The 16382-nt window shown below is 49.9% G+C and overlaps 1 protein-coding gene across 1 annotated transcript in view; it reads right to left on the reverse strand.

Annotated features, from left to right (window-relative positions):
* Positions 1–16382, reverse strand: part of LOC126522243 (F-box DNA helicase 1-like) — a 135822-nt gene that overhangs the window by 10828 nt on the left and 108612 nt on the right. Inside the window, exon 16 of the mRNA XM_055066347.2 lies at positions 5367–5555. Within this exon, the coding sequence (XP_054922322.1) occupies positions 5367–5555 (189 nt within the window). The remainder of the gene's footprint in view (positions 1–5366; positions 5556–16382) is intronic.

The raw sequence follows: 16382 nt of genomic DNA on the forward strand, positions 1-16382 counted from the left end.
CACGAAGTGCAGATACCGGGAGTGTGACCTCGACTCTTGGCCGCTGTCAATTTAAACTTTGTCCCCCGAATTAATCAGAATTAATCAGTTTGGAATGTTGTCTATAAGAGAGCTTTCACCATTCCTACTGGTACGCACACATACAAGCTGATAGCCTGTGAACCCTGCTTCACGCACGCTGCCGTCAGTCGAGCCTGTCTGCGTTGTCCCGCAGCAGATTTCCATGCATTCGTCTATGGGTACAAACATACATCAAAAGCAAGCTTCCCACGACGGCATGGTGCCCACCAACCCCACCAGTTAGGCCTAACCAGCACCGTCTCGTTGGAATTTGGCAGCAAAAGTAGTAGTTTCGTTAGCGTGTACAAGAAGTACTGATTGGTTCAACTGCCCCTCGCCGATTGAGGCACTTCGAGGCGACCGTAGTTGCGGTGCTGGAGTCGCTCAGTATTGAAGGCGCACTGCAACACATTTAGGCTCAATTTAGACCATTTAGGCTCAATTGGATGGCGTCTGTGTTCAACTGGTTAACCAATTGGGTACCAGTTAGCTTCAATTGGACGACCCTATATGTTCAACTGGTTGACCAGTTAGGCACCATTTAGGCTCAATTGGATGGCATCTGTGTTCAACTGGTTAACCAGTTGGGCACCATGTTGCTTCAACTGGACGACAAGTTGGGCACCAATTAGTTTCAATTGGACGACCAGTTAGCTTCAATAGGTTTATCAACTGGTTTACCAATTGGATGTAATTGGTGCCCTCCAACTGGTGGCAAAATTCCAATTGGTTGTAAACCAATTGGACCCAATTGGTATTTCTCCAATTGGACCCATTAATTTTTTTTGAATGGGAACTGTTATGTGCTTTGGTGGCATCTGCCACTCTTTCTGATGCACCTTTCCTTATGATGGCCTGTCATTCATCTCTAGTGTGTGCTTTCATAAGCTATGATCAAGGAAATGTCAAAGCATTTAATGCCTATAATACAAATGCCAGGAACAGAGATAGGAAATCCTATTTTTCACTCGAAGTTAGGGCGATTAGTGGAAGTTATGAAAAATATAGGAAAAATACCGTGTGCCCAGTACAATAGACAATCATATTCTTGCGATAACTATCCGTCCCATCTAAAGTTAGCTATACCTCAAATAGCTGCTGTGCTGGGAACATGATCTTGTCGAAAGAATGCCGAAGGCACCATCTATGAAGGGTGTGGTATATATACATACAAGGCGCTGTTTAAAAATGACTTGTTTTCGGAATTATGTTGTTAAAAATATCTTAGAAGGCAGGAAAATGAGAGCAGCACTGCATGAAAAGGACAACCTTGTTTAAGCATAACAATATTTCATAAAAGAAAATGTTGTATCATTAGCAGGCACCTGCTTGCTTCCTATGAAATTGTACTGAAGACAAGTGCAAACACAGAAAATTAAAATTGAATTAAATTCTGGAGGAACATGGCAGAACCACGATATGATTATGAGGCACGCCGAAGTGGGGGGACTTCGGATTATACTTGATCACTTGGAGTTCTTCAACATGAACCCAACGCACGGTACACGGGCGTTCTTGCATTTCAACCCAACCCAAATGTGGCATCCTGCGTTCTTGGGCTTAGCAGCGTAATAACAAAGCCACTACGCTGCCACAGCAGGTAATACTGTAATGACAGCACTAGTTGTCAGAATAACAAAACAAAAAGAAAGAAGACGGTTTCAATGGTTTGAATCAGTTTTAAAAATGTGCTACAGTTATTTATTCTCCAGTCTAGTTGCGTGAAGTTGATGCCTCAAAGGTGACAGCCTCCAGTGCCTCTTGGGCAGAAACATGAGCCTTGGCTCTGAGGTGGCCTCATAAGTGAAGTGCCTTGTAGCCGAATGAACAGACCACGTGGGTACACGTGTAGCCTTTTGGCAGCACACAAGTGGCAGTGTACACAAATATATTTATAGGAAATGACGATCTAAGGAGACGCCGTTAAGACGGAAAGTGCTAGGATTACAATTAGATCTGGATATTGCATTATTTTTCATTTGTTAACTATAAAAGGCTCATGTACAGTTTGCATGAAATCAGTAACTAGGCTAGCCCTGCACCATAAGAGTAGGCTAGAAAAGGCAACTTCACACAACTGGCCTCAAACATGACGAACCAATAAAATAAATTTTTCTTTCTCTTCAAACAGCAGATGACATACCTGAGGACAGTGTGTTCACAAAAAGTTTTTCAAATATACTCGAAGTTTGGCTTAAAATTCAGCCAATCAACAGTCGACGAGCAAGAGAAGCCTTCGCGTGGGAACTAGCCTTCGTCATGGCCCTCACAGATATGTTTGATGGTTGAGACGTTAGCTACAAGCTGAAGCTTCCATTGCTCACCTCTGTTACTCAACTGAAGTGTTCATCTCCTTGTAACCTTTTTGCATTGTTTGAACACACAAATCGAGATGTTTTTTTCACCATGAAACCGTAAATTGCATTTTCCAAGGATCCATAAACATTAATTGGATATACTTATATGTTAATTTAGTGTCTTTGCTTATACACAAAATTTGCAGGGGTCCTTGTAAGCACTGCGGTCTCCATAATGTTCCTCGCCTCCCTACGAGTACTCCTTTTGTGTCAAAGCCTATATTGCTGCACCTGAACACTAAATGTGCAGCAGAAATATCAAGAACACATAATATGTAATCTAAAACTTAGCATAATGTTATTTTTCTCTCTACACTTCGTGCCTATCGCCAACATGTTATGAAAACAATGCGACATTGCAGCTCGAGCTTACCATACTGACAATACATCTTTGCCGCGCAGTTCTTATGTTTCTTTTTTTTAATTTAGCTGAAATCGTCGAAGGCAGACAATGTATGTATAGTATGAAACACGTCAAACAGCACTGTACACAACACAAATACGAGTGTAGTCGAGCACAATATTGTTGTCCTTGCTTTAGCGGCACACCAAACACTATGACAAACTTCCCTCGATTTCAGTTTCTAATTCCGTTAAATAGATTACTACCTGTGTTTCTGTATGTTGTAAACTCGGTGACTGACAGCATTAGATCCACCTGACCTGTACAAAAATTGTGGGCATGTATTGCTTCATTCCCGATTGAGAATAAACAATGTAAGGTTACTTGTCTGACGTGTGTTTTTGCCAGTTCAGGCCTCTTGGTCACCTGGCGATATATTAAAGGTATCTGTAGTCATGTTGTAGTACCGTACACATGAACACCACCCGGAAAGCGGTAGCAAAACACCCAAAACCAGCGAGCGAGCAGCGCAACGAGCCCCACCAGCCGCTACCGCAGCGGCCATATTGCTCATTACGTGATGATGATAATGCTAGTTTTGATTTTGCCAGCGCCATCTCTCGGTCGCATACTTTAGTCCACAACGCCACCGCTACTCTTATTTCCATTGCATTGTGAAAGGTACAGTTTCTCTTTTCTAAGTTTATATAGGTGTTCTGTGGTGAAGCCTATTCAATCTTTAAATGCTTGGGAGATTTTTGCATCGTCCTCAATTTAAGCAGACTAGGACGACGAGTAGGACGAGTAGGACGACGCAACGAGCTATGGAAAAAAGAATGATGGGTGTAACATTAAGGGATAAGAAAAGAGCAGATTGGGTGAGTGAACAAACTCGAGTTAACAACATCTTAGTCAAAATCAAGAGAAAGAAATGGGCATGGGCAGGACATGCAATGAGGAGGGAAGATAACCGATGGTCATTAAGGGTTACAGACTGGATTCCAAGGGACGGAAAGCATAGCAGGGGGAGGCAGAAGGTTAGGTGGGCAGATGAGATTAAGAAGTTTGCAGGGACGACATGGCCACAATTAGTACATGACCAGGGTAATTGGAGAAGTATGGGAGAGGCCTTTGCCCTACAGTGGGTGTAACCAGGGTGATGATGAATGATGATGAATGAATGAGATTTTTGCATGAACTCCAGGATGGATTTGATTCGATTTGGAGGAATGCGTTTTCTCAAGTAGGGAGCAACATTCGGCCATCTCTCTGGGACAATCTTCGGGTCAAGTGTAGACTTTCGTCACGAATGTTGGACTTTCTCGCAGTTCACAATGTGCACGGAGTCTCTTACAATCTAGTGTGGCTCAAAGTGAAATTTACAAACCATACAGCCTTCGGTGAGAGCTTTGTTGGCACGGTGCAAATGTCTCATATTGTCGCCTTCTTTCAAGATCGGCAGGCACCTTGAACAGAAAAGTTATTGCACATGTAGGTCCTCTAGTTGTGTAGCCTGGCACGTGTGTACCAGTTCTTGGGGCACTACTTAAAGCTCACTGATGCGAGAAACATGCTGGAAACATGTTTCCACAGGCCACAACACGCGTCTGCCAAATTCAGACCAGCGCAGATGCTCTTGGGAGCTTCAGTGGCTAGTGATGACAGTGCCTACGCTAAAATCGCCCCTCAGCATGACACACACAATTCAGCGCAGCCACTACGATCATTGCACAGCTCCTTCTAGCACATTGCAGATTGGCGCAGAGTCAACGAAATGCCTCACAGTGGCTTTACAGCACTTGGAAAGTGGAGGAACAACCTCGCCAACGAAAGTGAGGTCACATCCCAGTCGTATGCTTTTCAGACACGCGTAACAATTCTCAGACACGCGTGGCTGCTTGGGCAACATTTTTTGCATGTGCACTGCCTTTGAAAAATTTTTTTGGTTATAGTGCGGTACTATTTATACTGCAGAAATTCGAGACTTCGGCGCCTTGCATTATAAGCAGTCTACACTGTAACAGAAGTGCTTCCGCTGGCTAAGGAGTACACATGACACTTTATCTCAGGCTGTCAATGGCATATACTTTGCCTCAATGCAGCCTGAGTGTTTCCATGACAACGAATATACATCAAACAAAAACCTTTCCCGCCCTTTACAAGGAACGTCGTTTGCATGTAAATGCCTCATTGTCAACTGCAAGAAAATTTCACTTTGGCTAATACAGTACTTGTGCACAAAAAAGCAAAATGGATGCATTTTATCCAACAATTACACAATAGGAAGCTACACTTGAAGTGCACAGCCAGTACGTAGGATTCTGTGGCAGCAGTGTTGGCGATTCTCTGAAAATCTGTACAAAGCATCATTGACTTAAATAGAAGAAGACCAGTTTGCTACTCTTCCACGGGGAAAGGGATTTAAAAAGAAAGGAAAGGAGAAAGACGAATAGCAAAATGGAAACCAGCGCACAAAATTCTGAGGCAGTGCACATCGCTGTCACAGTCTATCTCACAGGCTCGTAAACCGCAAAAGAAGCAAGTCAGCGCTATGGCTGCATTTGGCACGCACATCTGCCCAGCCCAAGCACGCACACTGTACTTACTGGCCAACTGTTGGTCCCCGCTGCACCGCAGCTGGAGGGCCTGCACGTACCGCGGCACGTCGTGGCAGTGGTCGTCCACAAAGGTGAGCTTTGAGCAGAGGTCAATGTCCTCGACTGCCTTGGCATACCTGTGCAGCTGTGCATAACTTGCGAAGCGCTTGACGAATGGGTCTCGTACCATAGATGAGGCTGCATCAAAGGTGTTGGGATGTCACTGCTTCCAACGATAAAATAATACACAATGCTGATTACAACAATTAAAGCCCCAAATGATTACATTTCAGCTAATATAAAGCAACCCGATTCACCGTGATGGGAAGCATTCAAACCATGTGCTCAACATTGCCATCGTCATCAACACCACCAGCTAGTTTAAGCCTCGTGCAGGACAAAGGCTGTCTCCATCTGATGCCTGCAAATTTTATTGAGACAGCAATAATGCAGACACTCGAGACTCATTCATACCACCGGCACCACTACTGCCACTGCTGCAATGTCCCAGCATCAACAGCACACGCTTGGCCTGCACACCCACTGTTAGAAATAACATGAGCTGCGGCGGGTGTGAGGGTGAGCCATGCTGGGGTGAGAAAGTTGCATTCCCTGTTAATGCAAATAGCGTTCTCTTCCTATTTCAACCATTGCCTAGAGGCTGCCAGAGCACTGCTCCTGCTATGCAGCAGCAGTTGCCTTGCATGCTGCATCGTGCCAACATGTCACCCCCACATAACGTTAGAACACGTAACGTCAGAGGAGCTTGAATGCAATGCCTAACCTTGCTATTGCTGTCAATATTATATCGCAAGACTGCAAATTCTTTAATATCCCATAACTCCAGCGATTTATTTATTTATTTATTCATTTATCACAGTACCCTCAGCACCAAAAGAATATCTTAAAGCAGCAGGTTTTAAAAGCAAGTATCAGTATTAGATTGTAAAAAATCACGTAACATCACATCAAAAACAAGCATCAAATACTGGGTTTGAAATAAGAATAAACAGCAGGGAAGAAAATACATAGAAGTAGTGGTACACACCCAGTGAGCAATTCTGTTGTGATATTATTACAATATCATCGAGCGATGCTCAAGAGATGAGCCGCCGCGAGAATGACGAAGTTGGTCAGTGCCCTTGGCGCGAGCGAGTGTCGGCCTGGCTGCCTGGCTCCAGTGTAAATAGTCTGTAAATAGCCTCTTTCGTCTGTGTCTTTCCACACGTAACATTCTGGCGGAGGTTAGCGATCCCCGTCCTCGCCACGGAACTCCGAAGTGGTCGGCACATCCAGCTTGTCACAATGGCTCCCGGTGACGAGCCCGTCTCTGCAACGGCTTCAGCTTGTCCGACTGCTCCAATCGTCACGGTTACCCCACATCGCGACCCAGGTGTGTTCTCTGGCCTGGAGGGACAGGATGTTGATGAGAGGATCAAGCTCTATGAACACACCAGTGCTAATAACAGGTGGGACCCAACGATTATGTTCCACAATGTCATCTTTTATGTGGGCGGTACCCCATGCGTGTGGCACCAAACGCATGACGACGAGATAACCAGTTGGGACAGTTTCAAAGAAAAGCTACGGTCACTGTTCGGCGACCCCATTGGGCGCAAGGTTCCCATGAGAAAGGTCTGACACGTCGACATGTGAGGGTCGACTATGTCAGACCACCACCTGTGATGACGTCACCCGTATTGTTCGCTGCAAACTCGAGGCCGCCTGTTCGCCAGCTTTCTCAACAACGCCTCCCGATCCGCCAGCAACCACCATTGCGCTGATTCAGGCCATCGTCAGACAGGAATTTGAGAACATGGGTCTGAACTCCGTGTGTTCCACGTCTCAACCCAGCGTTCCCCAGTTCTCTAGCGGCCCTCCTCGTCCCCGGCACTCCTTTTCTGCCACATCTCGCCACAACCCGTCCGAATGGCGTACCCCTGATGACAGGCCGATCTGTTCCACTGCTGTCGCATCGGCTACCTCGCTCGTCATTGCCGCAACCGATGGCCACCACCTCCTGGGACATACGCCGCCGCTTATTCCCGCACCTTTGGACCTTCTGTTCCATATACCACCCGCCATGAACCCACTGCCGCTGATGCTTCTGCTCCAAACCTTTGCTACAGCTGCTCGCCATCACCTCGACGCCATCAGTCTCGTTCGCCTCAACCCCGGCGCTTCTCTTCACTGCCTATCGCCTCCTGGATCCAGCCGGAAAACTAGGCACTGCAGCTTTTGGAGGTGAAGCTGCGTTGTCGACCCTGCCCTCAAATCCTCTGCTCACGTTACCTACGAACCGAAACCTTCTTGACTATGACGTTGACGGCTATCCTGTCACGGCACTCATCGATACAGGAACACATCTTTCTATTATGACTGCTGCTTTCCGACGATGACTGAGCAAGCTCCTCACCCCAGCATCGGCACACGTCGTCCGCGTTGCGGACAGCGGTACTGTACCTATCATCGGCATGTGTACGGCACGTGTCAGCATCGCCGGCCACCACACTCCTGTCCTCTTCACCGTAATTGCTCATTGTCCCCCCGACCTCATTCTCGGCCTAGATTTTCTCTCCGTGCATTCTGCTCTTATTGACTGCTCTTCCAGTACCCTTCGCCTTGAGTTGCCAATGCTCGCAGAACCTTCTGACGCGCCCCACTGCCGCTTACGCCCCACCGGCTTTCTTCGCTTGCCGCCAAAGTCCATAGCCTACATTAAACTGTTGTCTTTCCCACCAGTTCCTGATGGCGAGTACTTCATCACTCCTCTGTCCGACATTCCAATACAGTATGACGTGACCGTGCCTCACAGTGTACTTACTATTACTGTGAACCGCACTCGCATGCCTATCTTTAACTTTGGATTGGCAAAGCAAGTTCTACCGCAAGGTATTTGCCTTGCCAATGTTGACTGTCTCGGCGACCATCACGTGGCAGCTTTATCAACCGATGGTTCTTGCGAGCTTAGCAGAGCCCTTGCGCCAGCCTCGGGCGCCGATCCCAACATAAAGAAAATGGTTGCGACGGACCTGTCCTCTGCGCAGGCTGACGACCTTTGCCCAGTATTATCGTCCTACCGAGATATTTTCGATTTCGACGATCGCCCTTTAGGCCACACGCTCGCGGTCAAGCATCGGATTCTTACTGGCAATACTACGCCTATTCACTGATGACCGTATCAAGTTTCTGCGTCGGAACGGCAAGTAATTCAAAATGAAGTGAACAAAAGGCTAGATAAAAACATCATTGAGCCTTCTTCGAGTCGCTGGCATCACCTGTGGTGTTGGTTAAGAAGGACGGCACGTGGCGCTTCTGTGTAGACTACCGTCATCTGAACAACATTACTAAGAAGGACGTCTACCCGCTCCCACGTATAGACGACGCCCTTGACTGCCTCCACGGTTCCAGCTATTTCTCTTCTGTTGATCTTCGTTCTGGATACTGGCAGATTGCTATTGACGATATCGACAGAGAAAAAACCGCGTTCATCACACCTGATGGCCTATACCAATTTAAAGTAATGCCGTTTGGATTATGCAACGCTCCCGCCACCTTTGAGCGTATGATGGACTCCTTGCTCCAAGGTTTCAAATAGCCCACATGCCTCTGCTACCTCGACGACATCATTGTCTTCTCGCCAACGTTCGACACTCATGTTGAGCGTCTAACAACTATACTTGATGTTGTTACGTTTCGCCTACAACGCGCGGTAATGCCGGCGCGGATGCAACGGACGCCGGGGCTTTGTTCAAAGCGGCGGACATTTTGGCCCGTTCAACGACGCCGCGACGCCTACCCGCCAAGCGTGTCCAGGCGTGTTTCAGTGCCACGTGTCTTCGTGTGTGCGTGTGTGTGTGTGTGCCCTCGCTTGTCAAAGCGCGGCAGCCGGGGAGCGGAGTTCCCCGAAGGAGGGGCCTGGAGGTCTCTCGGCTCAACCGCTCGCGCCGTCGTGGGCCCCTGCTGCGCCGTCCCGTGACCTTCATCCCGTGACCTTCCCTCCTTCCCTTTTGGACCGCGACGCCGAGGGTATAAGAGCAGCTGCCCCCGGACGCCAGAGCAGAGGCTCCGATTTGTACTGTTGAGTTACGTGCTCTCCCGTCTCTCCACTTCGGTCGACCTGACCGGCCGCTCTTTTGCTATGTTAGAATAAACAAGTTGTTCTGTTACCAGTCTTCTCATGCTTTGCCGGGACCTTCGGATGCTTCCAGTGCCCCAGGCCGCCAGGCCAACGCTACCCTTGGGGCTTGCGACCCATTCGCAATAACGGGCGCCAGCACCGAGACCCCAACAACTCGTGCCAGCGGTGCGATTACAACATCTGGTTGCCAGCGGTGAGATCGCGACAACGGAGGCCAGCAGCGAAGAGATGCGGTTGACTGTATGCTGAGCAGCACAACGACCATCCGGGAGCAGCGCAACGAGCCCTGTGTGATGACTGGTTGCCTGCAGCGGAACGACTGCGCTGAATTCTTGGCTGCGAGGTTTGGTGAGTGCGGGACTTTCTTCTTCTGAGTTTTGCCAGGCTTTTGTTAGTGTTAGAAACAGAGCTGGTAATTGTGGTTGTCGTTGCTACCGGGTTAGTTTGCGGCAAGACAATAGTAGGCAGTAGAGAAAGCAGCATTCAGAGCAGCCATGGATTTGAAGTCGTTGCGCAAACCGAAATTGTTGGAGCTTGCGAGAGAGTTGGGTCTGGATGTCTCAGACAAACTCAGAAAACCAGAACTGCTAAGGGCTATTCTTGAGTTAGAAGCTGAGGATGACGAGCTGTCGGAATGCCTTGAGACCATTGAGGAGAGGGAGACGGCAAAAAGACAGGAGCGTGAACGAAAAGAACAGAAAGAGAAAGATGAGCGCGAACTTAAAGAACAAAAAGAGAAAGAAAAAGAAGAGCGCGACCGTCAACACGCTTTGGAAATGAAGCGTCTCGAGTTAGAGATGGAACGCGCTCGTAATGGAAGTCAGGCACACGGTGCAGGAGAACGAGTATTGTTCAAAATGACTGACCTGATGCGGCCGTTTAAACTTGGAGAGGACATTGGTTTGTTCCTGGTTAACTTTGAGCGAACGTGCGAGAAGCAGGGGTTCTCTCGGGAAACGTGGCCACAGCGCTTGCTCACTTTGCTACCCGGCGAGGCGGCCGACGTAGTCGCTCGCTTGGAGAGAGAGGAGGCAGAGGATTTCGACAAAGTGAAATCGAGTCTGCTAAAAAAGTACCGGCTGTCAGCGGAGGCGTTCCGTCGGAAGTTTCGGGAAAATGAGAAAGGCAGAAGTGAGTCATATACAGAGTTTGCGTACAGGCTTATGTCAAACATGCAGGAGTGGCTCAAAGAAGAGAAAGCGTTTGGTGACCACGAGAAAGTTCTGCAGTGTTTCGGGCTAGAACAGTTTTATAGTCGGTTACCTGAGAACGTGCGGTACTGGGTCTTGGATAGGCCAGACGTTAGTACGGTGGCTAGAGCCGCTGAGTTAGCCGAGGAGTTTGTGACGCGTCGGGCTCGTGGAGCTAAGGACGGTCAAAAGGGTGAATTTGGCTCCAAGTTTGAGAGGCCAAAGTTCACGCCCTTGAGAGCAAAGGGGGACACACGTAGTTCGGATGCGAGTGAAAGCAGTCCGACCGAACGTACGGAGACGGCGGCAACCGAAGCCGAACGCAGAAAGCGGTTCGAGATGAGGCAAGCGCGCGTTTGTTATACGTGCCAGAAGCCGGGTCACTTTTCGGCGCAGTGTCCGACCGAACGTAAGGAGACGGCGGCAGCCGAAGCCGAACGCAGAAAGCGGTTCGAGACGAGGCAAGCGCGCGTTTGTTATACGTGCCAGAAGCCGGGTCACTTTTCGGCGCAGTGCCCAGAAACAAAACCAAAAGTCGTGTTTTTTTCATTAGGCAGCACTGACGAGAACATCAAGCTTCTCGAGCCTTACATGCGAGACCTCCTCGTGAACGGGAAAGAGTGCCGAGTGCTTCGCGATACCGCAGCTACAATGGATGTAGTTCACCCCTCTTACGTAGAACCCGATATGTTCACGGGCGAGTGCGCATGGATCAAGCAAGCAGTGGAAGCTCATAGCGTGTGTCTGCCGGTAGCAAAAGTGCTTATTGAAGGGCCTTTCGGAGTACTTGAGACGGAGGCCGCAGTGTCATCTATGCTGCCCCCCCAGTACCCGTACCTATTTTCGAACAGGTCCGATCACCTCCTGCGCGAGAAGGGGCTTTTGTTTGGTGAGGCTAGCGTTCAGGCCTTAACCAGATCGAAGGTTCGGGAGCTCGCTGCAAAGGCGGTAGTTGCGGGGCCGACGTTGTTGAACGATGAAAAAGGGTCAGAGGCGCAGCAAGCTAGTATTCAGGGCACGCCCGAACGGGATAAAATTGAGCCTGTAGCGTTAAAGGCACCAGATACTGGAGAGGAAATTCCCGATGCGGGAAAGTTAGAAGAGCTTCCGGTCGAGCTTCCGGGACTAGGCTCAGTGACGAACAGGAAAGACACCGATCAAGTCATTAGTGACTTAATAAGGAAAGCATCGCTGTCGCCTGAGCAGAAAACAGAACTACACCAGCTCTTACAAGAGTTTCAAGGTCTGTTCTCTGAGAGGCCTGGTAGGACTTCTGTCCTTACTCATGACATAGAACTTACCTCCCCAGAGCCAGTACGATCCAAGGCGTACCGGGTGTCACCCCGCCAGAACGATATTATGGAGGCTGAGGTAAAGAAAATGCTACAGCTCGGTGTTATTGAAGCGGGTGAGAGTGATTATACCTCCCCTTTGATTTTAGTTGAGGTACCGGGCAAGGAACCTCGTCCTTGCGTCGACTACCGCAGGCTTAATTCCATCACTAAGGATCAAATTTATCCGATCCCTAACATCGAGGAGCGCCTTGAGAGAGTGAGTAGCGCTCAGTTTATTTCCACCCTAGATCTTGTCAGGGGTTATTGGCAGGTTCCACTTACAGAAGAGGCTAGTAGGTATGCGGCGTTCATTTCACCAATGGGGACTTTCCGTCCTAAAGTTTTGAGTTTTGGTTTGAAGAACGCGCCATACTGCTTTTCAAGCCTCATGGATAAAGTGTTGCGGGGACAGCAAGAATTCGCTTTACCGTATCTAGACGACGTAGCGATATTCTCCGCATCCTGGCCTGAGCATATGGCGCACTTGCGGGCAGTGCTAACCCGCCTGCGCGATGCGGGCTTGACAGTCAAGGCTCCCAAGTGCCAGTTAGCACAGGCCGAGGTTGTCTACCTCGGACACGTGATTGGTCGGGGTCGTCGCCGCCCCTCTGAAATAAAGGTGGCCGCTGTGCGAGACTTCCCGCAACCGCGCACGAAGACCGATATTCGGTCGTTCTTAGGTGTCGCCGGCTACTATCAGAGGTACATCCCTAGGTACTCTGATATCGCGGCTCCCTTGACGGATGCTCTAAGAAAGACAGAGCCGCAAACAGTCGTCTGGGAGGAGACGAAGGAAAGGGCTTTTAGCGCCCTAAAGAGCGCCCTAACAAGCCAGCCTGTGCTACGATCGCCCGACTACACAAAAGGGTTCGTTGTTCAGTGCGATGCTAGTGAGCGAGGCATGGGCGTTGTACTGTGCCAACGGGAAAATGGAGAAGTAGAACACCCCGTCCTGTATGCTAGTCGTAAGCTGACGAGTCGTGAGCAGGCGTATAGCGCCACCGAGAAAGAGTGTGCGTGTATCGTGTGGGCCGTCCAGAAATTGTCATGTTACCTAGCCGGCTCGAGGTTTATCATTGAAACGGATCACTGCCCTCTCCAATGGCTGCAGACCATCTCTCCCAAAAATGGCCGCCTCCTGCGCTGGAGCCTCGCTTTGCAACAATATTCCTTTGAGGTGCGTTACAAAAAGGGGAGTCTCAACGGTAACGCCGATGGCTTAAGTCGAAGCCCCTAACGTGGGAATCAGCCTCAAAATTGCTTGTTACTGATGTTTTTCTTCCTGAGGCAGGATTTTTAACCTATTGCTTTTGTGTAGTGTTTCAAAGTGATGATGTGCTTTTTAGTGCAATTTTTCCGATTTGTGGACGCGTTCTGAGTGCTGCTAAACTACTGTAAGGAACTAGGCAGCAGTATAAAAGGGGAAAGAGCCTGGCAGGGCTTAGTGAGGGTTGTGCCGTGCTTGCTGACTGAGCGGTTGACTTTCGGCGTAGTTCTAACGCTTGCCGGAAACGAGAACAAAATGTCAACTCTCCCGAAGTCACTTTGCAGTGTCCTGTGTGCACCTGAACGTGAGAACGAGGCCTTCTCTGTGCACTGCGCTCAAGAAACGCCAAAGGACGCCCGACTTCGGTTATGGGCATCATCGAGCGACATCCCTCCGGACAGCGGATGCAGTCCCCTGACCATCGGGATCTCCTTCCCCCGGCGGGGCGGTCTGTTACGTTTCGCCTACAACGCGCGGTAATGCCGGCGCGGATGCAACGGACGCCGGGGCTTTGTTCAAAGCGGCGGACATTTTGGCCCGTTCAACGACGCCGCGACGCCTACCCGCCAAGCGTGTCCAGGCGTGTTTCAGTGCCACGTGTCTTCGTGTGTGCGTGTGTGTGTGTGTGCCCTCGCTTGTCAAAGCGCGGCAGCCGGGGAGCGGAGTTCCCCGAAGGAGGGGCCTGGAGGTCTCTCGGCTCAACCGCTCGCGCCGTCGTGGGCCCCTGCTGCGCCGTCCCGTGACCTTCATCCCGTGACCTTCCCTCCTTCCCTTTTGGACCGCGACGCCGAGGGTATAAGAGCAGCTGCCCCCGGACGCCAGAGCAGAGGCTCCGATTTGTACTGTTGAGTTACGTGCTCTCCCGTCTCTCCACTTCGGTCGACCTGACCGGCCGCTCTTTTGCTATGTTAGAATAAACAAGTTGTTCTGTTACCAGTCTTCTCATGCTTTGCCGGGACCTTCGGATGCTTCCAGTGCCCCAGGCCGCCAGGCCAACGCTACCCTTGGGGCTTGCGACCCATTCGCAATAACGGGCGCCAGCACCGAGACCCCAACAACTCGTGCCAGCGGTGCGATTACAACAATGTACTTCGAAAGGAGAAGCTGCAACTTAACTCGTCTAAATGTCGTTTGGGCCACCGACAAATTACTCTTCTGGGCCATCTCGTTGATGCTTCCAGAGTACAGCCTGATCCCGACAAAACTCGCACTGTCCGAGAGTTTCCGGTTCCGAAGACAGCTGCAGACGTTCGAAGTTTTGTAGGCCTATGCTCGTACTTTCATCGTTTTGTTCCAGATTTTGCGACAATTGCTAGGCCCCACACTAATCTTTTGAAGAAAGGCGTACAATTCTCATGGTGTACTGCAGAAGCCGCTGCCTTCTCTCGTCTCGTCACTCTTCTAACCTCACCACCCATTCTCGCCCACTTTGACCCTGATGCCCCTACAGAATTGCGTACAGATGCTAGCAGTCATGGCGTAGGTGCTGTCTTAGCCCAGCATCAGCGTGGCCAGGATCGGGTTCTTGCTTATGCGAGCCGCCTCCTAGCACCATCAGAGCGCAACTACTCCATTACAGAACGAGAATGCCTTGCTGTTGTCTGGGTGGTTGCGAAGTTCCGTCCTTACCTTTACGGTCGCCCCTTTTCCGTAGTCGCTGACCATCATACTCTCTGCTGGCTCTCATCGTTAAAAGATCCTACAGGCCGGCTTGGTCGATGGGCTTTGAGGCTACAAGAATTTTCATATTCCGTGGTGTACAAGTCTTGCTGCCTGCACCAAGACGCTGACAGCTTGTTGCATTACCCTGTTGACGACTCTGACTCCTCCAATATTGCAAGTGCTTCTTGCGTATTCTCTGTATCACAGCTGCTTCCTTTCGCCGACGAGCAATGCCGTGATGCCTACATCAGAGCACTAATCGACCGTTTTGAACCCTCTCCGGCCGATGCTACTCTGCGCCTTTTTGTCCTCCGTGACGGTACTCTGTACCGTCGTAACCTTCATCCAGACGGCTCAGAGTTTCTATTTGTAGTACCTAAATACCTCCGCTCCACCGTTCTAGAAGAGCTTCACGACGCACCAATGGCAGGACACCTCGGCATATCTCGAACCTATGACCGTGTACGTCGCCGTTTTTTCTGGCCGGGCCTTGCCCATTCCGTACGACGTTACGTCGCCGCTTGTGAACTTTGCCAACGACGCAAAAGCCTTCCCAGCTCCCTGCTGGTTACCTGCAGCCACTCGACATCCCTGCCGAGCCCTTCCATCATGTCGGCTTAGACCTTCTCGGCCCATTTCCAGAATCTACATCAGGAAACAAGTGAGTTGCAGTCGCGGCGGTTACGCAACCTGCTACGCCGTAACCCGTGCTCTTCCGACCAGTTGCGCAACTCATGTTGCGGACTTCCTCCTACATGATATCATTTTGATGCATGGTGATCTGCGTCAATTGCTAACAGACCGTGGCCATACGTTTTTGGCCAAAGTCATCGACGACATCATGCGTGCCTGCTCAATACAGCATAATTTTACCACCTCCTACCACCCCCAATCGAACAGCCTCACTGAGCGTTTGAACCGCACCCTTACAGACATGCTATCCAAATACGTTTCAGACGACCACCGTGACTGGGACCTGCCTCTAACTTACGTTACCTTTGTGTAGAACTCTTCCCGTCTCAAAACTGCTGGCTTTTCCCCATTTTACCTCTTGTATGGCCACGAACCGACGCTACCACTGGACACTGTGCTTCCGTTTGCCAAAGCTTCAACTAGCGATTATGCCCATGATGCAATCGCTCTTGCTGGCTATGCTCGCCAACTTACGCGCGCTCGTCTACAAGTGTCTCAAGACAAACAGAAGCAACGCTACGACCTCCGTCACCGTGATTTCCATTTTGTGCCTGGCACCCTCATGTTGCTTTGGTCACCATCGCGTAAAGTTGGCCTTTGTTAAAAACTGCTTTCCTGTTACACAGGCCCATATCGCGTGCTCCGCAAAGTGACCGATGTCACCTATGAATTCATTCTAGCCACCCCCACTACGTCCTCCGCTGTGAAAACCAGTGACACTGTCCACGTCGCCCAACT

The sequence above is a fragment of the Dermacentor andersoni genome, chromosome 6 (assembly GCF_023375885.2).
Source record: "Dermacentor andersoni chromosome 6, qqDerAnde1_hic_scaffold, whole genome shotgun sequence".
Classification (NCBI taxonomy): domain Eukaryota; kingdom Metazoa; phylum Arthropoda; class Arachnida; order Ixodida; family Ixodidae; genus Dermacentor; species Dermacentor andersoni.